At 38.0% G+C, this 27,538-nt stretch overlaps 1 protein-coding gene across 2 annotated transcripts in view; it reads right to left on the reverse strand.

The window, feature by feature from the left end:
• Positions 1-27,538, reverse strand: part of GASK1B (golgi associated kinase 1B) — a 51,469-nt gene that overhangs the window by 16,382 nt on the left and 7,549 nt on the right. For both annotated transcript variants that reach the window (XM_072621357.1, XM_072621358.1), the window contains exon 3: positions 10,649-10,863. In XM_072621357.1, coding sequence (XP_072477458.1) covers positions 10,649-10,863 — 215 coding nt within the window. The remainder of the gene's footprint in view (positions 1-10,648; positions 10,864-27,538) is intronic.

Genomic DNA, 27,538 nt, shown 5'->3' on the forward strand with positions numbered 1-27,538 from the left:
CTGGACTATGCATTGGTCTGGGAACAATCAAAAACTTTTCTGCCCAGAATTTGTGAGTAGAATTCCCTCTCCACAACTGTCTCCAGCTCCACCATACCAGTGGTCCTCCTCCTTACCCCAGCTCCCTGCTCAGAGCTGAGATTCAGATCAGGGGCTCAATTCCCCCAGGGGCTTTAGGTGAAGGGCTCCCAGGTCTGAGATTCAGATCAGCTGCTCAGTTCCCCCAGGGGCTTTAGGTGGAGGGTTTAAAAAATGGATGTTGCTGCTGCAGCGGCTGCTTGGTGGGGCCAGACTGTGTTCCCTTCTCACCCAGATTAAAAGGCTTTCTCACTGACCTTTGAAGCTGTCTTTGGCATTTGTGGATTGAACAGTGTGGGAACTGCTGCTGCCAGTGGTTTCCTGAAACCTGTTCTGGGTCCTGTCCCTGCCAATGCTAGGCTGCACACTGCTCTGAGCCCGGTGTGATAGACCTTTCCTATTAGCCTTCCACGCTGTCTTGGGCTGAAAATCTCTTTCACTCTTTTGTTTTGTGGCTTCTGCTGCTCTAGAATTTGTTTAGTCACTTTTTATAGGTATTTTATGGGCTATGTGGGGGAGCTTCTACAGGTCTATCTTTCTACTCCACCATCTTGGATCCCCCCTCTCCTTGATAATTTCTTGAATGATATTGTCTAAGAATTTCTTTTGATTTATGGTTTTCAGGTTATCTAATGATTCTTGTATCGTTACTTCTGGATCTATTTTCCAGGTCAGCAGTATTTTCCAAGAGGTATTTTATGTTTTCTTCCATTTTTTCATACCTTTGAATTTCTTTGATTGTTTCTTGGTGTCTCATAGAGTCATTAGCTTCCACTTATCTGATTATAACTTTTAAGGTGTTTTTCTCAATTAACTTTTGCACTTTCTTTTCCATTTGACCAATTGTACTCTTTAAAAGGTTGTTTTCTCCAGTGTGTTTTTGCATCTCCTTTTCCATTTGGCCAATTCTACTTTATTAAACAGTGTTCTAAACTGTTGACTCTTTTTCTCATAATTCTCTTGCGTCACTCTCATTTCTTTTCCCATCTTTTTTTTCTACTTCTCTGATATGATTTTTAAGCTCTCTTTAAAATTCTTCTATGAGTTCTTTTGGGACTTGAGACCATTTCATGTTTTTCTTTTAGGTTTTGCCCATCAGTGTTTTGACATCATTGTCCTCTTCTGAGTTTGTATCTTCATCTTCCTTGTCACCATAATAACTTTCTATGGTCAGATTCTTTTTTTCATTGTTTTTTGCTCACCTTCTTTTTGCCTTTTTACTTTCTTTTAAATTTGAACTATGTACCTGGAGTGAAAGGGGAGCTGTCTCAGGCTTCTGGTGCCAGGGGCTGCAGGTTCTGGCTCTTTACCTGGTACCATGCTGATGTTGCCCTGAAGTCTCTGGGGGATCTTTATGTCTGGTGCTGTGCTTAGGGCATGAGGGCTGGCTGGTGCTGCTAGAGGCCATAGGGGTCTGGCACCTTAGCTGGTGCTATGCTGGGGTCCTAGTATAAAATGGGGAAGATGTAAATTAGTTTATCTCAAATGTTTTTTTTTTCCATTTGAAATCTATGATCTTCTGATAAGAACCATACCTGCTTCTCACAGTTGTTGAAAAGGTGGAATGTAAAGCAGTTCTAAAAACCTAAAGAGTTATATACATCTCAGCCCTTTATTTGTATGGAGGCTAGTTGGCAGAAGACCTGGGTTCAGATCCTGCCTCTGACCCATACTGGGTGAACCAGGGAAGGTTACTTAAATTCTCAGGGCTGAAAAGTTGCTGAATGCACCAGTAAAGGTCATTCCCTCACTGGGAATTCCCTACCTGAGTGACAACACAGAGCCAGACCAAAATATTTTTGGTACTATTATTACTAGCCCACCCTCAATCATAGTTGCCTGTCCTATTCCCCTATGATAAGCAAACCTGGGTACTCTGCCCTGTGACCTATATTCTATAAGACTAGAATCCTTGCTTTGTTTTTGATGGTTCTTCCACACCCCCAGAGCCCTATCTCTGAACTAGAGGTTCTAGTATCGTATTCATCCTTGCTATCACCAGTCAGATATCCTTGACACTTTCTTCCTGGATCTCTAGTATTGTCTACTGCCACGCTCCTGATGTGCCACAGGGCTCATCCTGCTTCCCCACCATGGGACCTCCCTAGCTATTCCTTACCCCATCTCCAGATAGTCAAAATACATGCTTAATCATGACTTTGTTCACCTTCAAGCCAAGGACTTTCACAGGCTATTTCCCACATACATTTTACCTGAAAACAAATCCTACAATGCTATAAGTATATCATTCCCAGATCCCTGTTTGAGTTCAAAATAAGCAAAAACTAATATTACTATGCCCCCCCCCACATCCTCTTACTGGTATTGAGGCTGTTCCTACCACCCACACAACTCTCTGTTTCTCACAAGCAGGGCCAATTAGGAACACATGCCATTTTCAATATGGTATCACATACACTAGGACTACATTCATCCAACACCATATCACCATTGTCCTTCAAATGTCCTTCACCACTCCCTAAAGATAGTTCCAGGGACTCAGCACATGTTTGATGTCAGGGTTCAAAGCCTCAGTGGAGTGGGCCAGCCTCTACCTAGCCCCATCATTCCTTCTCTCTTCTCTGTCAAATGTTTCTGAATTCTACAACACAAAGTCTGAGAAACACCCCCAGCTTCCCAGGATCTTGACCTGAATAAACACTGTACTTTAAAACACTCATTATTCACACTCCACAGACCCACGCAGTAACTCACGCCCATGGACAATACTGTGATTCACAGTACCAACCTTTCTCTCAGTCAGTCAATAAGCATTTTGTCAGGCACTGTGCTAGGCACTAGGGATTCAAGGACAAAGAATGAACCAAGCCTGACTATCAAAAAATTTATACTTAAGGGGAAGCAAACAGTTGCACTTATACATACATACAACACAAATATAAAGTGAATAAATGCAAATATATGCAAAGTAGTGGAGATTGGTCAAGGTCTTGTAAGAACAGTTATTAGGTGCAAAAATAGTAACTGCTAATAACAGCTAATCTTTAGATAGTTGTTTAAGATTTACCAAGCACTTTACTGTATACTACCCAATCTAATTTTCACAACTCCTCTATGACATAAGCGCTAATTGTTGTATTCATTTTACAGATGAGGGAACTGAGTCTTGTACATACTTGGGTAACTAATTTCTCTCTGCTTCTATATTCTTCATCTTCAGTTTAACCGTGTTACAAATATCCAGAGTCTTGCTGCAGACCACTGATTCCCTGCCTTTATATGAGCCACTACCCAGGACTTCACCTGTGTCTTGTCTGGCATCCCTAGGTCTAAAGCATGTTATAAGGTAGCCTAGAACAAATTGCTCTCAGAATTTTACCCTGATCATTCCACTTAATAGAGTGGAATTCCACTCAATTCCACCAAACTGGGCTGCTTTCTGTCCTCTACTATTATCCTGTTTGCTTTTTTCCCCATCTTTGCTTACATCATTGCTTCCATGCAAAGACATATCTCCATTCCTTCAAAATCAAGTCACATCTTTCTGGGGGGAAAGCATGCACACAAATACAAGATACATACAAAGTAATTGTAATGCTGAGGGTGAAAAAGGAAAGCCCTCAAACCACCCCCATAGCCACGGTTTGGGAACGTCCCCCTAGGAACTTAGAGCATTCTGTGATATGCAAAGGTCACAGTGTCATTGATTTAGGTCTGGAAGTGACCTTAGAGGTATCACATCCAACCCTTTAATTTTACAGATGAGGAGACTGAGACTGAGAAATGGTAAATGACTTGTCCAGGATCACCCAACCAGGAAGTGTCTGAGGCCATAATTTGAACTAGGTCTTTCTGAGTCCAAACCCAGCATTCTTTTCCTTTGTACCATCTAGCTGCCTTCTAGGTGCCATGGCAAACCATGCTATCTGAATAATGACATATGTGTGTGTGTACTTCTATGTATATACATATATATGTCTATGTATATAGACATATGTATGTATACACACTTATACATATATACTAGCATGGCAATATATAATAAGGTGAAACAAGTGTCAAAATCATTTGTTCCATGTTCACTTGCCAGGGGACCTTCACCTCCCCCCCACTGTCCCCCTCTGCTTGGAGTTCACTAAATAGCAATCATTCTGCTAAGCATTATCTCTTCTCTAAAGAATGTCACACTTTGAAATAAATGCTGCTTCTGTACTTTAATTCAAAACGATCTCCCACATCTGTGAAGCAGAAGCAGAGACAAGGCAACATTTGTATAATTTCTTTTCTTTTTAATTTAATTTTATTTATTTTTTAATGTTCTACAATCACTACCATAAAACTTAGATTTTAACCCCCTACACACCTACTCCCCTCCTCCCCCCTCCCTCTCCAAGATGGCATACAATTCTATGTAGGATCTACATACACTTTCATTTGTATAATTTCTAAAAAAAACCAGTAATCTATCAATTTCCTTAGAATCAAAGCCTACTCCAACTCCTCATCATAGGGTGAGGGTGACTCAAGGCTGTTCCAAGAGAGCCATGGAGGTCTCTGACAGGTACCATCAAGCTGAAAAGTATAGGTCCAGTGACAAACTGAGTGTCTGTTATTTATTAAGTTCTGAGAATCAATTGCCAGATGATTTTGGCCCCTGAAGTTCATAGTAACTGTTTGTTAGGGTGTGGAAAGGTCATTGTGCTCTGCCTAAAAGGAGGGAGTACCCACCCCAGTGAAATCAAGGGCCGTTTAAAGCCTTACAGAAATATTTAGATTCTATGACACATTTGATGCTATTTCCATAGGGCTCCTGCTATGTTTAGGATCAATATAATCAGCATCTGACTTTTTATCAGATGCCAAGTATTGCCATGTCCCTGAGAGGCTCAGGAGGAAGTTTGCCAGACAAGTGACAATCTATTTTTAGGCAAAAAAAATTCTAGTTCTTTAATTTACATAACTAGTGTTGCATAAAATAACTTCTCCCAACTGGCCACACCCACTCATTCAGAAAGTATTTGTGAAGGGCAGACCCCTTGGCTTAAGGAAGACCATAATCTTTGCATTTTAGGAAATGGGGATTTATATAAGAAATATGGGATCATATGCTATGCTCAAAGTTTAAGACAAGAACTTTATGAGATTTAAATCCAGGAAGATGAAAACCATTTCAGCCACAGTGTTTACGCCATGATGGGTTTGGGTTTTTTTGTGCTTTTTTTTAAGTCCTCCCACAGGCTTAACAAACAGATTCAAACCTTTCACAGGCACCCCTGTGGGCTAGTTAGGTAATGTTGCTATAGAAACCTGAAATCTTCCTTGTCCTCATTTTTGTGTATACGAAATTCCAGCCTTCACATAATATTCCCATCAATTTCCCTTACATAATGCTCTTAAAAGAAAAGCATTGAAGAAAATAAGCAAAGAAAAAAATCAGTCATGTTAAAAAAGTAATTTTACTAGAATTAACACTAAATCTATCTAGTCAAGTCATGTAACTGTTTGACTCATACAAAATAATTAGGAAAATGACTTAAGTTTTTGGTTTTTTTAAGATTTTTTGTTTGTTTTTAAATCAGTTGAACTAGGACTTTAAAAGTTAGTGATATGTGGAGAAGAGGGCAAGAAAGAAAAGCTGAATTCAGGCAAACTGGTTTAGGGTATGAATATGTAATCTCCAAAATCCAAAGCTGATTTGTGTCCAAATCTGCAACAAGTCCAGTTGAGAACTCCTAAGGAACTTGTTCCTATTAGTAGTGATTCAGAGGTTTCCAGGCCATCTCTGGGCTGTGTCTAGATGTGAGAATTCCAGGCAATCTTGGTGGTTTGAATCACTCTACCAATGAGGGTTCTAAAACCAGGAATCAACTGTTTCTCTGGAAAGACATTTTTTTTTCCTTTGCAAATAGACTGGCTGATAGATGGGGGTGCAATCAACAATGCCAAATCAAGTCTTACTATGTAAATAGTGACTTTCTACCTTCATGTCTTCCTTCAGATCACCATGTAAACCAGAAAAACAAAGGCGACTTTTGACCAATAGTGCTGCAAGCTTTACAAGAAGTTTCCCTTATCCAGTGCACAAAGGCAAATATATATGATAAAGCCAGCTCATACTGGCTCCTTATACCTCAGAAATAAAAAAAACACTACAAATAGAGAATTGATTTGTCCTTTTATTGATAATCTAAACCCAAGAAAGTGATCATGGAAGACCCTTTATTTTTTAAAGCAGGCCATTAAACATTTGCCAGTATATACCTGGATTCATGGCATTTATTTGGATATCCTTCTCTGCCATGTGTTTCCTTGATGTTCTCAAATTAAAAAGAAATTTACAGTGCCTAGAATAGTAAGTGCTTAATAAATGCTTTTTGACTTTACTTTATCCCCTCCCTTTTATTTCTCCACTGAATGCTGACTCTCCTCCCTGACTAGTATATAAACTCCTTGAGAGTTTGTCTTCATATATGTATCCCCAATTCCTAACACTCCATTTTGGTACCCAGTAGGTACTTAATAAATACTTAGCTGCTGCAGGATCTGTTTTGACTGCTTGATCTAAGATATTAATATCGATAGAATAGTCACAGTAGCCAGCATTGCAGCAGGATTAATAATGATAGCATATGATTCTATAGTACTTGCAGGGTCACAAAGTGCTCACTTTTAGAAGAAACTAAGATGCAGAAAAATGTAAATGCCCAGAATTCCACAATATTGGAACTAAAATTCAAACTCAAGCCTTTTGAGTCTGTCTAACTAGCAAACTTCCTTATTCAGTAAACTGATTCCCTATGAATGACTCTGTTTGCTTAAAGTAAAGGAACAATGATCTAAAAAGGTATTAACAAATAATTTTCCTGAAAGAACCTTCCAAAACTCTCTTAGAGAGGTAGAGAGGTGTTCTCCCTCCCTTCTTGCTTCTCAATACAGAAGCTGGTTTACCTTACCAGTTTAACACAAAATAATTTCTTTTCTCTCCACCCGTTTAAATAATTCAATTCAACTAAACTCAGTAAGCATATATTATGAAGCTAGTACATGAGAGGCATTGTTCTAGGTACTAGAGATAGAAAGGCATGAATGAAAACAGACTGGTTTTTGGTTAACATTTTCTAAATTTGTGGAAATAAAAAGTGGTTCAGGATTGGCAGGAAGTAGACCTGAACCCTAAACACTAGTCAACATGATTAACTGAGGACTTATCTTCATATCTGAACTCAGTATCAGGAACTCAGATGTTCATCCCAGACTAATTGGCGCCATTCAGCTGACATCTCAAAATGCATGCAGAGGTGAGCATGAAAGCCCCTACCCACATAAATCTAAGCTCTAAGGCCACATTCCCATACATCTCTATCTTCCTAGTCATGAGAAGTGAGCCCCTGGAAGTTCATGGGTATCCTGAATATTACGGGAGGGGAGGGAAATTCTATCACTAGAAGACTTCTCCTGAAAGCTTTGTTCAATCACAAACCTTTTAAGTCCCCAAAGCACACAACTACTATCCTTCTTTGAGAAACATTCAACTCTATCCACCTTTGAACTACTGGAACCATGCAATCAACAAATTAAGGATTAGTAACCCCATAGAGTAGAAAGAGTGCTAGATCGGATGTCAGGAGACTTGTGTATTCTTCTAACCTGCTGTTCGCCTTTGGCAAATTGCCTTTGGTATCTCTTGAGGTTTCCTCTGAAAATGAGAAGGATTAGACTGAGTGATCTTGCCTAGTTCTAGGCTTCTAGAAATACTCCTGAGCATCTATCCTTTGAAGGTACTGAAATTATACAAAACACTTTATGCTAAAATTTCCTCAACCAAACTACCAACTACCTAAAAAACATCTCAAGATGGCAAGCACTTTACTTGCCAATTGAACAGTTTCCTATAGCTGATATGGTTTGCACCTTGGAGAAGTCATGCAAATTCTCAGTGCTCTAGTAAACTCGCTCTGGTAAGTCAAACCAATAGTAGTAGTCCAAAGGAAAAAGGAATGGGGGAAGCTACCAAAATTGTCAGATTTCAAAAGGTCAAGGGTGAAAACTTCCAATTCATCTAGCCAGGTAAAATGTAGAGGGTTCTACAGAGTTTTAGCTGTACTTAAAGCACTGATACTTAATAGATCACAAAATGATGATAACACTACAACCTAAGGAATTGAACAAGATCACATCCAGGCTAATTCCTTTCTTTAAATATTTATCATATTGAACATATATAATCTATATTAAATTGTTTATCATCTTATGGAGAAAGGAAGAGCTAGAAGAGGAAAGGGAGGAAGGGAGAAAATTTGAAACTAAATTTTTAAAAAATAAATATCAAAATTATCTTTACATGTAGTTGGAAAAGATAAAATGCTATATAAAAAACTATCATAGATTCTACAAGACTGTAAGTTTCTTTGAAGTGAAAATAATGAGTTCATTCAAGGTAGGCTGAAAGGTACAAGAGATACAATGTCAGCCTTAGAGGTAGGAATAAAATATCAGAATCAAAGAATTAGAGATTTAGAGGTGAAAGGGGCCCTAGAGGTCATCTATTTTAACCTCTCTCATTTAAAGAGGAGAGAACTGAGGTCAAGAGAGCCATAGTTTACTTCCTGAGGTCAGAAAGGTAGAAATGCCAGAAATGGCAAAGAAAATTTGAATCTAGATCCTTGACTATAAATCCATCATTCTTTTTTTACTGTTTTATGTAAGGCATAGATTCTAGTCCTGCTTCTGATACATATAAGATCTGAGATCATGGACAAGTCACGGAACCTCTCAATGCCACCAAGAAGTCTCTAAGCCTTTAAGTTACAAAGCTCATCTGCTTTAGTATAGTGACTTCTTACCTGTCTCTTAAATCCCCTACACACATGAAAAATCTTTGCCTCATTCCCTAAAAATAAACTTGGATATTGAAAGAAATAGCACTGAATCCAAATGTGGTATGTGTGGGATTTTTTTTTATGAATTTAAGGAGTTTTAATAAAAAGTAATGCATGTAACAAATCAAAAAAGCTATGTTCCTTCCTTGCTTTCTGAAATAGCCCAGAATACCTTAAGGTACTTTTCAGCGGATTCAGCATTCTGAGGTATCCAAATGGTCTCCTCCTTCAGTGCATTCAGGGACCAAAAAAAAACCAAAGGTATGACTCAGCACCTTTGTGACACAGAAAGTGTCCAGATGTACTGACGGAAATCGCAGGAACAGACTGATGATCACTCCAAAGTCTAGGAGACTCTATAGGGACAGGTGGCAGAAGGGGAAATATACTGGGGACCTGTCTAAATGTCTGCCTCTTAAAGAAATTCATTGATTGGTGTACCTCTGAGTTTCATAAATCTGCCTACATAACTATGCCATAATTGTGTCCTTTTTAATAGCACCAACTAGTCACAGGCCCTGGAGGTGAAAGGGATTCTAACAAAAATTCTTGGAATTTATCAATTGTTTGTGTTCTTTTGATTCAATCAGGGATGCTTAGAGAATATGAGCAAAAAAAATGAAAGCTAAGAAAAATATTGTTCTATATACAATAATCCTTTCAGTCAAACATTTTAAATTTTTTGAAGTTACCTAGTTTACTAAGCTTGCTAGGGTTAATGATTCTTGAGGCTCAGATCTACATGGGAAATATTCAGAAGAAAATGGAAAGGAATTAATCCACAACAAACAAGGGAGAAGATGCTACCATAATATCAGAAGTCTAGTTCTGGAAAGTGTATTAGAGACAATCAAGTCCCACACTCTCACTCTACAGATGGGTAAATTGAGACACAGAAAGATTAAACTATTTGCCCAATGTTACACCATTTAAAAATATCTGTGGTGGGATGTAAATTAATTCCACATCAAGGGTCCTATTCACTATACCTAAATCTCCCCACAGTACAGTATCTTTTAAGGTCTTAGTTCACAGATTTATAGAGGTAGAAGGGACCTAAGAAGTCTTCTAGCCCACCTCTACCATTTTTCATATGAAGTCAAGAGCAGTTAAGTGACCTTCCCAAGGTAACAGAGATACAGCCTAGATTTGAACTAAGGCTACATTCAGTGGATGGTTCACTATATGATGTTTCTTCTCTAAAGTCTTTGCTAGCTCTACTTTATTGTTATTTCAAGTATTGCCCAGCTAGAGTGATAGTGATACTGCAGTGATACTCATCTTTGGGCAACTAGGTTGTGAAGTGAAAGGAGCGATAGACCCAGAATCATGAAGAGTCATCTTCCTGAGTTCAAATCTGGTCTCTGATGCTTATTAGCTATGTGACCCTAAGCAAGACACTTAACCCTGTTTGCCTTAGTTTCCTCATCTGTAAAATGAGCTGGAGAAGGAACCAGCAAACCGCTCCAGGATCTTTGCCAGGGTCACAAAGAGTCAGACACAACTGAACAACTACAAAAATTCATCTTTCAATAAATTATAAAGGACTTCCTAGAATTTTTGCTTTGGAACCTAAAAAGCCCTAGCTCTTCTATCAGATTAGCATTTAAATGCAATTTAAACTTGTGAAATTCCTCAAAGTGCTAACACTCACCCATTCAAATGTACTATGGATTAGATAATTCAAATATTTGTTGGTTGCAACTAACAACTTGGCATTAGCTTCTTACCTGAAGCAGGAAATCAAAAAGTGCCATCTTAGACCATTCATGATGATGTACTTCAGTACATCCCCATTCAGCTTTGGGCACTCTACCATTTTGCCAACACTTTTGCTTGAGTAATTGTTGATAAGCACCCCAAGTGAGTGAAGTGGAAGAATGACTTCCGTTATCTGTTGGAGACAATGATGAGTCCCAGAGAATCACAGGACAGGAACGGCCATCTAAAAAGAAGAAGAGATAAAAAAAAAAAAAAGCAATATTGATATGTTTTGGATCACTTATAAATTCTCTGCCCCAATTTGTTCAAGTATAAAATAAGTAAGTTATTGAAAAATAAATGTGTGTCCATCAATCAGGAAATGGCTGAACAGATTATCATATATGAATATAAACTGGATATTGCTGTGCCATAAGAAATGATGAAAGGGACAGTTACAAAGAAATGTGGGACTTATATGAACTGATGACTAGTGAAATGAGCTTGAATCAAAAAAACAAAATTAATTAAATTAATTTCATTGTCATATAATTTTTATATCATTGTTAATATGTAATGAGTGTTCACATATGATGATTATATAACTACTTATATAACCAACAGCTTTGAAAGACTTAAGAACTCTGATCAATACAATGAACAATCAAGATTCCAAAGGACTCATGATTGGAACCATTCTACCCTCCTGATAGAGAAGTGATGGATTCAAGATGAAGAATGAACCACATTTTTTTTTAACATGGCCAGTGCGGGGATTTGCTTGACTTGGCTACGTGTATTCACTTCAAGGGTTTCATTTTTCCTTCATTTCAGTAGGTTGGAGAAGGAAGGAAGATTAAATTTCTTTTTGTTCATTAAAAAAATAAAGTTAAAAAAATAAAAACTTTTATCTTCTAGTCTCTGGGCTGGGGGATGGGAAAGAGAACATAATGGAAAATCAGGGTGATGTAAAAACAAAAAATAAAATGTTTGAGAAAAATAAAACAAGATGAAGGAGTCAGATTAAGAGATCTCTAATGTTCCTTCCAGCTTCAGTATTTGCTAGTTACAGTATTCTGTCAGTAATCTTCACTGATAGAATCTTCAACACTGTTGGTATATTTGAGAATCATTTTTCCATGAAGATATTTTATAGATGTGGTAGGAATTTACTCCTAACTACCAATAACAATGTCCTTTGGTTAATGTGGTCTTACTCCACTTCTAAAAACAGTCACCACAGAAAAGGAAAAAACCCAGACATTTATAATTGTCTATTGAATGTCTGAGTAGAGCTACTCTCCATTTGTAATAACAGTTGTCTGCTTTTCTGAGGCCACATTATGATGTCAGGAAGACAAGGATTTTTAGAAGTTACAAATGAAATTGTCTGGCTTTCCTAACCTACCATGTGCCAAAAAAAAAAAAAAAATACAAGTGAACTCAGCAAACGCCCATTAAACTCCTATTACATGTAAGATGCTGAGATAGATATTAGGGATAGAAAGCTTAACAATAATATAATCCCTGGCCCCAAGGAGCCTGGAATGAGAGAGATAAGACAAGGACATAAGTAGCTCAATAGCAGATAGAATGTGATAAAAGCAAAGCTGAAATCTCAAATGCTTTAAGAAACTTAAGTGGGAAAGATCACTTTCTGTTAAGGGAATGAGGCAATCCTTCACAGTTGAGGTAATAGCTGAGCTTGACTTTGAAGGATAAAAATAATTCTCAGCATTTCAAGATGACTGGTGTCCATTCCAGGAAAAACTGTAACTAGGAATTCCATCACCTGAGGAAAAGGTAATCAGATAGGATGTGGAGACCAGAGGTAAGACTTTGGGTATTGAGATACAAACCAGAGATTCTAGGAAACCACTACTAGGGAGGGAGTAGATAGAGCAAGACTGGGTTGGAGAAAGCTCCCCTCAGATATGAGTAAGTCTGAGAATTATAGTTGGAGCCTGCTGGTCTTCACCTTCCCATTAACACGTGATTTATGATCATTGTTTGTTCTTCGTTCTTAAAGAGGACCATATCATCAGGAAGGTGATGTCATGACTTTGCAAGTGAATTGGATTTAAGTGAGGAAGGGCTGTGCAAAGTCACTAGCATCACTCTCCTCCTGAGCCATCTGGACAAGTCACTAATGAACTCTACTTTCCAGTGAGTCCGGCCAAAGTCCATTTCTTGCACTACACCACATGAAACTCATGAAGACTCATTAGAGAGAGAAAGCATGCCCTTAAATTGTATGAACCCTGCTTGGAAAAAGCTCCAATCACCTTGCCTTGTTAAGGCTGAGTTAGGAGAGAACAATGAGGTAGGAAAGGGAAACTTGAGATCAGCAAGAATTCTAGCTTAACCAGAATACAAAGCAGATGAAGGGAGAGCATTGAAATAAGCTTAAAAAATAGGTTGGTGCCAGACAGGGAAGAAAATGGATTGTCAGATAACTACTATAGTTTGTTTTCAGAGCAACTGAAAATACTCTTGTTAATTATATTGAAGAGACTTCTCTTGGAACTGAGTGACTCAGTTATGTGACTTTAACCCCAAGTCTAGCAAGACAGTCAAGGATGTGTCCCCAATGCACTTAATCCTCATCTCCCTCAAGCAGGCCCCCTGGTTTACCAAGGGAAGTCCAATGAAAACACTGCAACTTCAATATCTTAATCTTACTTAGCAAAGTCATTCACAGTCATTGGATTAATTATGTTGGATATATTTGGAACAAACCTCTTGTGTAAAGAATTGGTCATTGTGATTGCATCTTTTCTTCAACTTTTTCTTCTTGTCATTCCACATGGAAGGGACATGGGAACCTCCAAGGCTCTTATGATTTTGTACACTATTTTCAGTTATATTGATAATAAAATTCTCTTTCAAATAGTAATAAACAAATAATGTATTATCACATGAGTTGGAATTGACTAGATTTTAGGACATGAGAAATGTAGTATAGGAGAGGAAGGAATCAAAGATGATGTAGAACTTTTGAAACTGGATGCCTTGGGAGCATTTCAGCACTATCCTCAGAAATAGAGGAGTTAGTATAAGGCAGGGTTCTGGCAGGGCAGAGGTTTAATTTTGTATATGGTGAATTTGAAATGCCAGTGGAACATCCATGAAAAGGTGTCCAGAAGGCAGCTAGAAATGAAGAATTAAAGCACAGAGGATTGAATGGAATCTGAAATACTGAATTTTCTAAGTAGAGGTGTCACCTGAAGCCATTGGAATGGAGGAGGTTGTCAAGAGAAGAAAACAGAGAGACAAGAAGAGGGCCAGGATAAAGCTTGGGGGAGTCTCAAGAGAAACATTAAGGACATTTGATTTGTCTGAGAGAAAATGCCCAAAGCAAAAATATCAGTCTCAGTAATGGGCTATTACATATCTTGCCTCAGAAATAAAGTTTCCTCAAATGTCATTTCTTCTTAAGCATATGTCTAGACAGTAAAAGTCTCTCACCAAAATTGGTATTTTTTCCCTTGCTAATTACTTTTGAATGTTGAAACTTCTTTCCCATTAATAAACTAAATGGAGAAAATGGTCAAGTAGACAACTCACAAGCCAAGACTTACAATGCATACAAGTTCTCTGGGCCTCAGTTTTCTTATCAGAAGGATGAAGGAACTGAACCACATGAACTCTTAAGATCTCTGCCTTTCAGACCCAAGATGCCAAGATTCTAAGATAGGCAAAAGCAGCATTGTAAAGACATATTAATGCCAAAGGTTGGAGCTAACTACTCCCAACCTCTCCCCTTCTGTACAAAGTCACAGAAAGTGATTCTAGAGCTTCACCTTTTATTCTAAAATCCTAGGAAGAACCTTATCACCACCCAAACAGACTGAAACACATTACAAGAAAAGCATCCTCACTGAGCTGTAAGCATAATCTCATTCCTGATAGACTCAGAAAATAGGCAGATTACTAAAGCCTCTGAAAAGATGATCAGAATGTCTTGACACGTTCCAGGAATTTTTAAAAGTCATTTTTAAAATAACTTCAAGTATTCCTGGGTCTTGTTCTTTAAAATTTCCCTCACTTGTTAGTGGCTTGGATTTTACCACCTCAATCATTTGCCTTAATGTAAAAGTTCTTATCTCAAGTATTTAATACAGGAAACATTCTTCTTCCCTACTACCCTCTAATTTGGTATCAGGGTGACCTCAATAACTTTAACAGCACAGACTCAATCATTCTAATCACCTTCCTTCCATTTGGGGCTCTTTTCTTCCTGCAGTTAGCTAAAAAATGAGGGGGAGTGAAGATCATGGCCCTTGATAAAGGCCTGTGGAAATTCCTCTGTATTAAGGTAAAAGTGAGAAGAAAATGTGCCACCAAAGATTATTATTCATTTTCACCTAAGCACTAAAGGCAGGAAGAGAAAAAAGAACATGAAGTGAGTCATTTCAAAGATCCTAGCTCCTTTTAATATTTTCACTCTTTTCCTTCAACATTTCCATCTAATGTTTGACTTTACTGAAGACTATGAAGCCTTCATATTTAACTTGACACTTTTCTTTGTTGGGGGGGGGGATGGGAGGGAAGGGAAGGGTAGAGGAAGATGACCAGTGATTTCATTCATTCAGTGGCTCTAGAATGGTGATAAGTAGAATTGCCTGCGGCACTGGAAAGTTAGAAAGGCTAGTCATGGTCACACAGCTAGTTAGAAAAAAGGATTTAAACCAGATTTTCTTGACTGAGATTGAGGGCCACCTCTATTCATTACACCATGCTACCTCTCCTAATTAGTGTCATACATATGGGAGAAAACATAGTAGACACAGCTCTGGATTTGGAGTCAGGAAAACCTAGATTCAAATTCAACTTCAGACACTTCTTGATCATTGATGTGATCCAGGGTAAACCTCCTAACCTCTCTATGCCTCAGTTTCCTCCTCTGTAAAATGAGGGTAATAATAGCACCTACTTCCCAGGATTATTGTAAGGATCAAATAAGGTAATGTATGTAAAAGCTTTGTAAACCTAAAAGCACTATATTAATATGAGCTCATAGAATCATAGATCTTGAGCTGGAATTGGGGTTGCAGGGCCATTTAGTCCAAGCTCTTTTTATTTTTAAAAGATGAAGAAATTGAGGCTCAGGGAATACGACTCGCCCAAGGTAAGGCAGTGGTTGAACTGGAATTCAAATATATATCCTGTTCCAAATTCAGACTTCTTTCTATTTCACTGCTCTGTGTTTAGTTTCCAATGCTGCTCCAATGCTTCCCCTCTTCCATCTCCCTCCCTCCCTCCCTCAAGCAGAAGAGTCCCACAGAGAGTGAAATGAATAGGCATTAGTTCATTTGTGTGAAGAGATGAAGAACCATCTAAAAACCAGGTCACCTAGGAGGCTTATCATTTAAACAAAAATATTAGACAGGAGCAGAAAGAGGCAGATAAACTCTCTCAGCTTTCTTCTTTTTGGAGGAATATCAAGCTTGAGGATGACCAGGAGGGAGGACAGGGCATCTTTCAAGATTCCAAATCATTTCAACTTTAATTTCAGAGAAGCTGTAGACATAAGATGAGTTTTGCATCTGCTCATTCTTGGGTCACCAGGATTTGGGCAAAACTTTGGACAGTGTTTTGAAGTCACACCAAGAAGTTGAGTCACAACTAGTCCCACAATTATTATTTCAAAATTCCAATGCACTAACAAACAATGGAAAGAGACATCTCAATGCCCTTTCACTGGGAAAGCATATTTTTTTATTCAAAAGACTCCAAAGTAATCAAAGAGAATCAGAATATTACACAGAAAATAATACATTGGCCTGGATCAAAGAGTTGGCTTTTCTATTTTCAGGAAACCATGAAGAACAGTAAGGAAACTATCGCAATTACATATGAAGATCTAGAAAAATGTTCCCAGTTTTTAAACATTAAGCACCCTCCTCAGTCACCCACATGCAGCGAAGCTTCAGCTAAGAATCTAAAATAAACATTTGAATTCTTCCCTGAACTCATGCACATTTTTCAAGAAGCACTCAAATTCTTTTGATCATCCTCTAGAAACACTCCCTAACTACCATTCTGGCAATAAATGCCCCAGAGGGAGGAAGCAGTACCCAAGACAAATAGGTAATGAGTAGTAGTTGAAAACTGACTCCCATGTGGATCATTCCCATGTAACCTGCAACCCCTTAAGATTTCCAGTTGTTCCTTTAGAATATTATGGCATATGTATATACATATACCCCCCATATATATATATATGTATATATATGTGTATATATATATACATACATACATACACACACACACACACACACACACACACACACGGCTCAAAACTTATGGCTCAAACTCCTTTGTGCCTCCACTCACATTATTCTTTAGATTAATGCTTTTTGCAGATGTGGGCCCAGAGTTAAGGAACTGTAAGTACCACTGATGAGAAATCATCGAAATTGTGAAATGAATAGGACCTGGTTGGATCTGAAGGAGTGACTAAGAAATAGTGTCTATAGACAGGACACTGGTTCAGTCAACATAAATTGACCAATTGCAATAGGTTTTTCTCTTCTCATTCTGGCCTGTCCAAATGATGTACTGTTTTATCCTCCAGAGATATCTTCGCGATTCAAAGATAGAATTCTAGCTGTCACAGTGGAGAGAAAGCAAGCTTTATGGGATGAGGGAAGATTCAAATGAACTAAAGTCTATAGTTCTGCCTTGAAGATTGAGATTTACCAGAATATCTTGTCTTTGTTCAATTGTTTCCAGTCCTTTTTGACTATTTGTGGCCCCATTTGGGGTTTTCTTAGCACAAATGTAAGAGGAGCAATTTGCCATTTCCCCCTCCCCTCCCTTCCCTTCCCTTCCCCTCCTCCGCTCCCTTCCCCTGTCCTTTTCGGTCCTGTCCTGTTCTCTCCCAAAAACTTAAACCTACTGCACTACGAAACTGGAGCTCCATTGGGGCCTTGCCTGAGGGCTCTGCCGGACCCTCCTAGCTTGGAATGATTAGCAATAGTAACTGTTACTGTTTCCCTCCCAGCTTGATCTCTTTCTTTTCTTGACCTCATTAAAGGGGCCATGGCCTGGCTACTTTGTAAACAGGTCTATTCAATCAATGGGCATTGCCTCACCCTAAGTGACTGCCTGTAAAGACCTTGCCCTAAAGGGCCCAAGGTCTCCCACTGCATCCTGGGTCACCCCCAGTCATCCTGATGAACATCTGGTCACTGGATTCAGATGGCTCTGGAGGAGAAGGGAGGCTAGTGACCTGCACAGCCCTCCTTCACTCAAAACAAAGTCAAGTGCAAGTCATGTCATCATTTCTCCGACAGCATGGTCTTACTCTGCAACATGAGGTAAACAAGGCTAAGTGACTTGCTCAGGGTCATGTGACTTGTAAGCATTTGAAGCCAGATTTGAACTCACAAAAAGAAATTTTCCTCACTCCAGACCTAGCACTCTATCCACAGCACCACCCAGTTGTCTGTGTATCTTTTTTCTTTTTGCTTTGTTTGTTTTTTTTAAATTATTAATCAGTTTATTTTTTGTTTTCAACATTCATTTCCATAAAATTTTGAGTTCTAAATTTTCTGCCCCTTTCTCTTTACCTCCCTCCCCAAGATGGCATGCAATCTGCTATAGGCTCTACATATATATGTGTGTGTGTGTATGCATATGTACATGTATATATGTGTATATATACATGTATATATGTGTACATGTATATATGTGTATATATACATGTACACATATGTATATACACATACATATCTTCATATTAAACATACTTTCACATTAGTCATGTTATGAAGAAGAGTTACAACCTATGGGAAGAAACACAAGAAAGGAGAAACAAACAAAAAAAAGAAAGCAAATAGTATGCTTTGATCTGCATTCAGACTCCAGTTCTTTCTCTGGATGTGGATAGCATTTTTCATCATGAATCTTTCTGAGTTGCCTTAGAGCCTTGCATTGCTGAGTCTATCAAAGTTGGTAATTGCACAATGTTGCTGTTACTGTGTACAATGTTCTCCTGGTTCTCCTCACTTCACTTTCATGTAAGTCTTTGCAGGTTTTTCTGAAGTCTGCCTCCTCATCATTTGTTATGGAAAAATAGTGTTCCATTACATTCATATATGACAACTTGCTCAGTCATTCCCCGATGGAAGAGCATCCCCTTAATTTTCAATTCTTGGCCACCACAAAAAGAGCTGCTATAAATATTTTTGTGTACGTGGGTCCTTTTCCCATTTTTATGATCTCTTTGGGATACAGCGCTAGAAGTTGTATTGCTGGGCCAAAGGTATGAACAGTTTTATAGCCCTTTTTTGTCTGTATATCTTGCCTAAGTAAGCTGAATACTTCCCCTGAATTTTTCTTTCTTCACAAACATTTTTAAAACAATTCTAGATGATAAAAAGTAAAAGAAGCAAACCCCCTTGAAACAACTGAACATATTAAATCAACAATAATGATAACATTTATATAACATTTTAAGGTTTTCAAAGTGCTTTACAACTATATACCACTTTTTCCTCACAACAGTCCTGGCTTATTATATTCATCTTACATATGAAGGAACTGAGGCAGACAAAAGGTTAAGTGGCTTACTTAGGGTCACACAGCTAGGAAATGTTAGAGCCTAGATTTGAACTTAGGTCTTCCTAACTCTAGCCAAGTCCAGTGCTCTATCCACTGCACTATCTGCTACTTAACAGCAAAAATCCTTCATTTGGGGGAATATGCCATCAAAGCTTTATTCAAAGAAGATCATATCAAAATTGTTTATAATTGCCAAAAATGGAAATAGACTAAATGTCCAGTCATGGGGCAGGGGGTGGGGGATAGGGTGGAGTATAAAGAATATTACAATAAAATTAAGATGAACAAATTTGAAGAATTTAAAAATATAATATGAAGAATATAAGGAAATGCTTGAAGTGGTGCGGAACATGAAAAAAACAGAACCAGAGGAGTATAAATGAATTATGGCATGAGAAGAAACCATTGGGAATAGACAAGGATTCCTACCTGGAGCAAATAAACTATTACAACAGTTTATGGATCGAATTTCATTTGCTTTAAATGTGAACACTTGCAAAGCAGACCTGAACGTGGCGTTCCCCCACCCGATAAACTTGGGTGGGTATGTAAATTCTCCCACTTAGCTAGTGTGAAGTCTTGCATAGTCTAGCCTCAAGCTATCCAGCTTCACTGGGCATTATTCTCCATCCTACACTCTTTAACCCAGCCAAAGTGGCCTTCTCTCTCCTCCTGTAACATCTCCTCTCAGTGTCTTTGCATAGGCTATCCTCCTCATATTGATTTCACAAAATTCTTCCATTCCTACAAAACAATTCAAGCACTATCTTCTACATGCTTTCCTGATGTCCCCTTAAAAACTGGTGTCCAATTATTTTGTATTTATTTATTCTGTAAGTTAAATACAAATTCCTTATTGTCTATATCTTTAGAATTTAATGTCCTTACTAGTAGAGACTGATTTATTTCATTTTTCAAGCCCAAATGCCTGCCACATAGTATACAGTTAAGTTACTCAGTGGATAGAGCACTTGGCCTGGATTCAGGAAGACATGAATTCAAATCCAGCCTTAGACACTTACTAGATGTGGGACTGTGGACAGATCACTTAATCTGTGCTTGCCTCAGTTTATTCCTCTGTAAAATGGGGGATAATAACAGCACCTACTTCACAGAGTTGTAAGGATCAAACAAGATACTAGTTGTAAAGTATCTGGTTCAGAGAAGGTGCTATATAAGTGTTAATGAATATTTATTGAGTGATGTGTAAGGTTTTGTGCTGTTAGTGTTCCTTTAAACTGTAGCAGATAGGTGGCACAGGAGATAGAGTCATTGCTTGAAGTTAGGAGAACCTGAACTCCAATCCTGCCTCGGTCACTTGGTAAATCATTGACCCTCTTTCAGTCTCTTTCCTCATCTATAAAATGGACAGAATAATAGCACCTCCCTCACCAGGTTGAAAGGATCCAAATGCTAACTACTGCTTTTTTTATCAATGTGGCAAATTTCTAATGTTAAAAATGCCTTGAGAGAAGCAGGTGGGCAAATTCTCTTCAACTTCTACATTATTTATCATGCAGTTGCCTTGGTCACTGAGTGCTTACTAACTTACCCCTGGCCACATAGGTTATAAGAAGAGCAGAGCACAGTGGAAAGAATAAAGATCTAAAATCAGAAAACCTATATCTGAATCTCAGCTCTGCGTTTGTGCTACCTTGTGCAAATCACTTAACTGCCCTGGATCTCAGCTTCCTCATCAGTAAAATAATGAAGCTGGATTAGATATTTTTAACATCCCTTCCATCTAAATCTATGATCCTTTGAACCTGTTCTCAGTTAAAGCTTTGAACCTACATCTTGCTGAATATTCAAGGTCAGTTCTCTGTCATCTAAGCCACACAGCATCTTAGCAATACTCATTATTGCTTATAATAAATCATTTTTTTTAATTCAGAAAGAATTGCTAAACAGCAGCATCCTTTGTTTGATTTTAACATTCATACTTTTTATTTTGAACATTGGCTCTTAGATTATGCCAAACTATAAGTAAATGCTAAGTCTGTTGGATGTAACTGAGAATATCCACGTCTACATTTCCCACTGAGTAGAACCAGCAAAAGAAATCCTAAGAACTTTCACAAGAAGCACTTTTTGCCACACCTAACAAATTCCCAACCTCTGTTTGAACAAGACAAACTGGAAAGTGACAACATTGCTCATAGCCCTTCATTAAAAAACAACTTTACAAAGCACAGTAAGGGAAAGAGAAAAGGACAAATGAACACTATGGCCAATTTTCATTATAGAAAATGAGTTCTGTGTGACTCTGAGGCAATTGTCAATAATCCATCACAGGGCACTGACGATAATGTAGCTGCTCCCTAATTGTGGATGGCAATTGTCGATCCATTATGCGGAGCCAATGATAACAGAGCACTTCCCTAATTGTTAATGAGTTCCTCCGCAGTACCATCTATCTCTCTGTTTCTACAACACTTATCACAGTCAGACTGGCACTTAAACAAAAATATTAGACAGGAGCATAAAGAGGCAGATAAACTCTCAGGTCTCTTCTTTCTGAAGGAACATCAAACTTGAGGGTGATCAGGAGGGCAAATGGGTTAAGCTCTTGAGATTCGAAACAATTTCAACTTAAATTCAGGGAAACCTAGAAGATGAGATAAGTTTTGCATCTGATCATTCTTTGGCCACAGGGATTTGGGCAAAATCTTTGGAGAGTACTGAAAGTGTATTAAAAGAAAAAAAGTCTTTTTCATGCTCAAAGAATTCATTAAATCCTAAGTAGAAGTCAATGTGATATATGTCACAAGAGTCGGGAACAGATCAGAATAAAGACTTCTCTCTGGTGTACCAAATATACATGCCTTAGCTCATTTTGTGTCAACGATCAAGATATTTCAACATTCCAGTGTGAGAGTGAGGAATGTTTCTTTCCCTCTGGCAAGAGCATCACCCAGAAGAGGGGAGGTCATTCTCTAGCCATCTACAAATGGAAAAAATGGGGGTTTTTTGTTGTTTTTTTTTTAATTCCCTCCTAAAGTTCTTAGGGAACCAAGCATGAATGATGAATTGAGTAGTGCCTCAGAAGTAGCCACCAAATTGCATAATACATCTGCCAACAAGAGTAATTTAAAGTTAATGAAGGATATAGTGTGCGATGTAGGATAAGAGCTGGTAGAAAGAACATTTGATTAGGAGTAGAATCCTTGCTTTACCACTGACTTGGTAAGTGCCCTGGAGAGAAATCCTTTCATCATTCTTTGCCTGTTTTCTCATCGGGAAGGTATCTGAATGATGACTCTTGTCCTACCTCACAAGTTGTTTGGAAGAACAAATGAAATGATAGCTATGAAACCACTTTATAAAACAAAGATTTGGGGGTTGGGGATTATAAGGTCTTTATTAATTTTTTGAAAAACGTGGGCAAAATGCTGGAGTAATCCAGCAATCTAAGTCAAAGCCTATCTAAGCAACTGAGCCCTTTAGTCCATAAGGGATATTGGGAAATTGAGTATTCCTTGGTTACAGATTGCCTTGATGTGTTATGATACATTTTCTCAACTACATATGTTTCTGAGCAATGTATGATGAATTCATGGCTTTTGGAGATCTCTGGAGTATCCTAGAAAATTAGGTAAGGATGAAAATGGCAAAAAAAATGAAGGGGGTGCCCCATCTTAAAAAAAAAAGCTTGTACCAAACAAAATTCTCTGCTTTGCTTTTAAAATGAAATTGCTTCCTATTTAAAACCTAGCCCAACACGACAACTTCTGCTCTCTTCATTAGCCTTTGACTTCCTCCCTGGCTATGGAAATTCCCTGGTTTTCTATGTTTCAATTTTTCCCTTCTGCAAAATGGAGGAAAATACTTGACTTTAGAAGGGAGCAACATGACACAGTCCTTACACCAGACATCTTACCTCCCAGCCCCAAATCTTCATACTAGAGACCTTCACTTGGCAGATGAGAATCTACTTATACCAAAGCCTTTTTTTTTTTTTTTACAAAATGAGGTCTTGTCTGAGCTGTCCAAATTTTAGTTCTTTCTCCCTCTTAAAATTCCTTTTTATTACTAAGTATATCCTTTATTTTTCATTTCTGTTTACTTTTTATAATACCTCCATAATAAGTAAAATGTAAGCTCTTTGAGGAGCTCCTGCTTTCACCTAATTCATATGTCATACACATATTATGCACTTAATGAATTGATGAATGGACTTTGCCTTCTTGAGAGCATGGACTCATCAGCACTGACATGAAAGTCAGGGGTCCATTTCTTGGTTCAGGATCCCTAGTGGTAAGGAACAACAGGTAGGCTCAGAACAAAGGTATGACCATTGTCAATGGCTGAAGACAGCTATACACAAAGTAAAACTGCAAATTGCTTAGACCCAATAAGGTCAAAGTAGTCTGCAAGTTTGTGGAAGTCAGCATATTTCTGAAAGTATTGTATTGCCTACTATTGTAGTGTAGTATTTTCAAAATCTCTACACTCTACTAGACTCACCTGTCAACCTGGAACCAAGAACAAATTATGAGATTCTCATCCCCCCTCCACCCTCTCTCCAACATCACCTAGCAACGGATTGTACTTTTATCAGAACCTATCAAGACAGGAGGAATAAAGCAAGGGAAAATAAAATCCCCAAGATGATTTTTCTCTTCTAACATAATAAGAAAGTGTATGGAAGGTTGGGAAACAATGAGATTCTCAATGGGAGCTTGTGGAGTGCCTGTGGTTTGTCAACTAAGCAGTCATGACATCCAGAATTCCTGGAACTGGCCATCTTCATTTAACATGACAGCTCTGTGGCCTTAAAGCCTCATCCTAAAAATAACATGTGCATCATGTATCTTCCATGCTGGGCATGAATAATAGTAGAGTGCTAAAGGCTGCCCCTGCAGATCCCTTGAGATTCATTCACACTGCTAAATAGACTATGAGGGGAACTTTTGGCAATGTTGCTAAATTATTCACAGAATGGGCCTTTATTTTATTTCTTCCCTGCTTTGGTTTTCACAAGGCCAATATCAGTTTAATATTCTCCCAAATAAATTTCAAGCTACTTGAAAACATTTTTGTTTTTGAACTGATATCAGAAACACAAAAGAAAGCATCCAATGATCTATGTAGAAGCAACCCTGTCTTTAATTTGAAACTCTCCAAAGAACAATTTGACACATGTAGAGCTGTAACATGATCAGTATTGTTGATAAAAATTTGATTTCTTTGAAATGTAAGCCAAATCTGATTTTTAAAGTTGCATTATTCCAAACATTCTGGAGAACAATTTGGAACTATACCCAAAAGGCTATAAAATTATGCATACCCTTTAATCCTGCAATAACACTGCTAGGTGTATATCCCAAAGACATCCAAAAAAGGAAAAAGACATATTTGTACAAAAATATTCATAACAGCTCTTTTTGTGGTAGCAAAAAATTGGAAATCAAAGTCATGCCCATCAATTGGGAAATGGTTAAACAAGCTGTGGCATATCAGTATAATGGAATATTAACTGTGCTCTAAGAAGTGATGAGCAGGAAGATTTCAGAAAGACCTGGAAAGACTGATAATAACTAATGCATAGTGAAGTGAATAGAACCAGGAAAATGTTGTACACAGTAACAGCAATATTGTTCAATGAAGAACTGTGAATGACTTAGCTACTTTCAGTGATACAATGATCCAAGACAATCCCAAAGGACTAATGATGAAGCATACTATACTATCTGCCTCCAGAGAAACAGCTGATATTGTTTGACTACAGACTGAAGCATGCTATTTTTTCACTCTTTCATTTTTTTTCTTTTATTTGAGCCTTCCTGTACAAATGACTAATATGGAAATGTTTTACATACTTGCATATGTATAACTACTGTCTAATTGCTTACCATCTCAAGGAGCGGGGAAGGGAGGAAGAGAGGGAGGGATAGAATTTGGAACTCAAAACCTTAAATAAAAATGTTTTTAAAAATATAATTCATTATATCTTTAGTTTTCCTAATGTCAAAAAATACATCTTTAAAATAAAAACACACCTTTCTAAGTGTTCACAGTCATATATTTGTTTGCCTTTCTTCCTAGATATAAGTATTGTGAACATTAAATGCAAAATGGATTAAATTTATATGAGAATAAAGATGAAAAAGAAAGACAAGGTACAGTAGAGAGACTTTGAGCAAGGCATGAAACTTCTTTGGTCCTCAGTTTCTTTATAAAATAGGATTTGGGCAGAGGTCCCTCTGGGGACCTAAACTAGAAATCATCGCTAAATCAGGTATCTGAAGAAAGATTGTGGTGGATCCACTACAGCTTTGCCCCAGGGCATAAAAATTTTAAAGATGCTAATAGTACTTGAAGTCTGAAATAGCTGGTCTTGGCATCTAATTAATAACAACTGGTTAAAATGAAGAGTTTCAGAGCTTTCTTCCCCTGGCAGCTACATCTCAAATGAATTCCTTTCTAGTCTAGCTCTATCCACCCATACACAGGGTTCCTGGTCCCAAGGATAAAATTATCTGAGATCAAAAGCTGGAAGAGGCCATCTAGTACAAGCTAAGGCCCAGAAAGGTTAATTAGCTTACCCAAGGTACAAGGGCACATAAATAGTAAGCATCAAAGGTGGTATTTGAACCTTCAGTAACTGACTCTATAACACCTTCCAATACACGTGGGTGCACACACACACACACACACACACGTATGCACGCACTCACGCACACACCCACACAAAGAGTGCATCAAATTGCTTATCCCAGGCCCAAGAATTCCAAGTTACAGTTGTGTGGCATGGGTGATCATTTTTAAAGCTGGTTTCTACCTGGAATTATACCATGGCACAGTTTTATAGTTGAAGAAGCAAATCCAGCATTTCAAAGACCAAATTAAAACAGTCTCCTTAAGGTGGAACTTCAGTTCCTTTGGACAAGTAGTGAATGAACAAATGTTGGATGAGGAGTTATCTGAAGAATGAGAAGAAGCCTGATGTAAAGGTTAGAAAGAAAGTCGGACTTGGAATCTGACAGGGTGACTCTGGGCAATCAACTTATACTCTCCTGTTCCAGGAAATTCCCTGAGATTATAACTGCAGTTTCCTCACCTGGAGTTCCCTATGCCAGTGAAATCACAGGTTCAGTACTTCCATACACAGTCACATATTCACACATACATGAAGAAACCAGCAGAAAGGCAGCTGGTGGGTTTTATACTAACCCCATCCCCTCTTATACAAAATATTAAGTTTTCACAGTTTCCCTTCTTCCTTTCATTCAACTCCTGAACAAATACACCCTTTCTGTGACAAAGTCTGGGACTCAATTCTCACAAAGTGCTCTATTAAAAGGAACTGTGGTTACTTTCATTGTATGTGTGTGTGTGTGTGTGCGTGTGTGTGTGCGTCAGTGTTTGTGTGCTTATGTGCATCCAGATACATTGAGATCTAGGTGACACCATGGAAAGAGTGCTAAACTTAGAGTCAGAAAGACCTGAATTCAAATGCTGCCTAAGAACCCTTGTAGCTGTATGACTCCCAGACAAGTCACAGTTTCTCTCAGCCTCACTGTCTTCTTCTATAAAATTTAGGTAATTATAGCACCTATCTCATAGGCTTATTGACACAATCAAAAGATATGATGCAAACAAAATGCTCTGCAAACCTTAATATACCATATGGATCTTAGCTGTCATTATAAGGGCAAATTGCTTTGTAAACCACAAAACATACGTGGATAGATAGAGAGAGAGAGATGATATAGACATAGATGTGGATGTAGATATAGGTACAGATATAGATATACACACATATATATATTTAGCTATTATGTTCTTAAGTGCTTTGCAAACCTTTAAGTAGTATGCAAATATGAACTTTGATCATTATTTTTATATATGTAAAGCACTTTGTAAATCATAAAATGTCATAGATACATATGTACATATAAAGAACTTTACAAATCTTAAAAGCATATAAAAATATTAGTTATTAGGACTATTACATTGCAATGTCTTTTGCAAACCCTAAAGAGCCATATCAAAGCTAGGTATTATTAAATGGGTAAAACACTTTGCAAAACTTAGCTAAAATAATTGAGATATTATTATTCATGAGTGCGCATTTACATATAGATGTATATACTCTCTACAATGTTAAAACTCAGATTTCTCGCACTTTGACCAACTGCACATTCAGTGACAGAAGGCATGGCCCATTCCGGACTGAACTAGCTGCTGTGTGCTTGATCTGCACATCTATGTCTAGTTTTAGTTATTTAAAGGGCCCTGATGGTCAACATTAGAGTTCACTCCTGTTAGCTTTCCTTCTCAGCCACTGGAAGGGTACTAAAATAATCATACCACTGATTCCTAAGGTAAAGGCTTTAAAGTTA

This window comes from Notamacropus eugenii, chromosome 6 (assembly GCF_028372415.1).
Source record: "Notamacropus eugenii isolate mMacEug1 chromosome 6, mMacEug1.pri_v2, whole genome shotgun sequence".
Lineage (NCBI taxonomy): Eukaryota > Metazoa > Chordata > Mammalia > Diprotodontia > Macropodidae > Notamacropus > Notamacropus eugenii.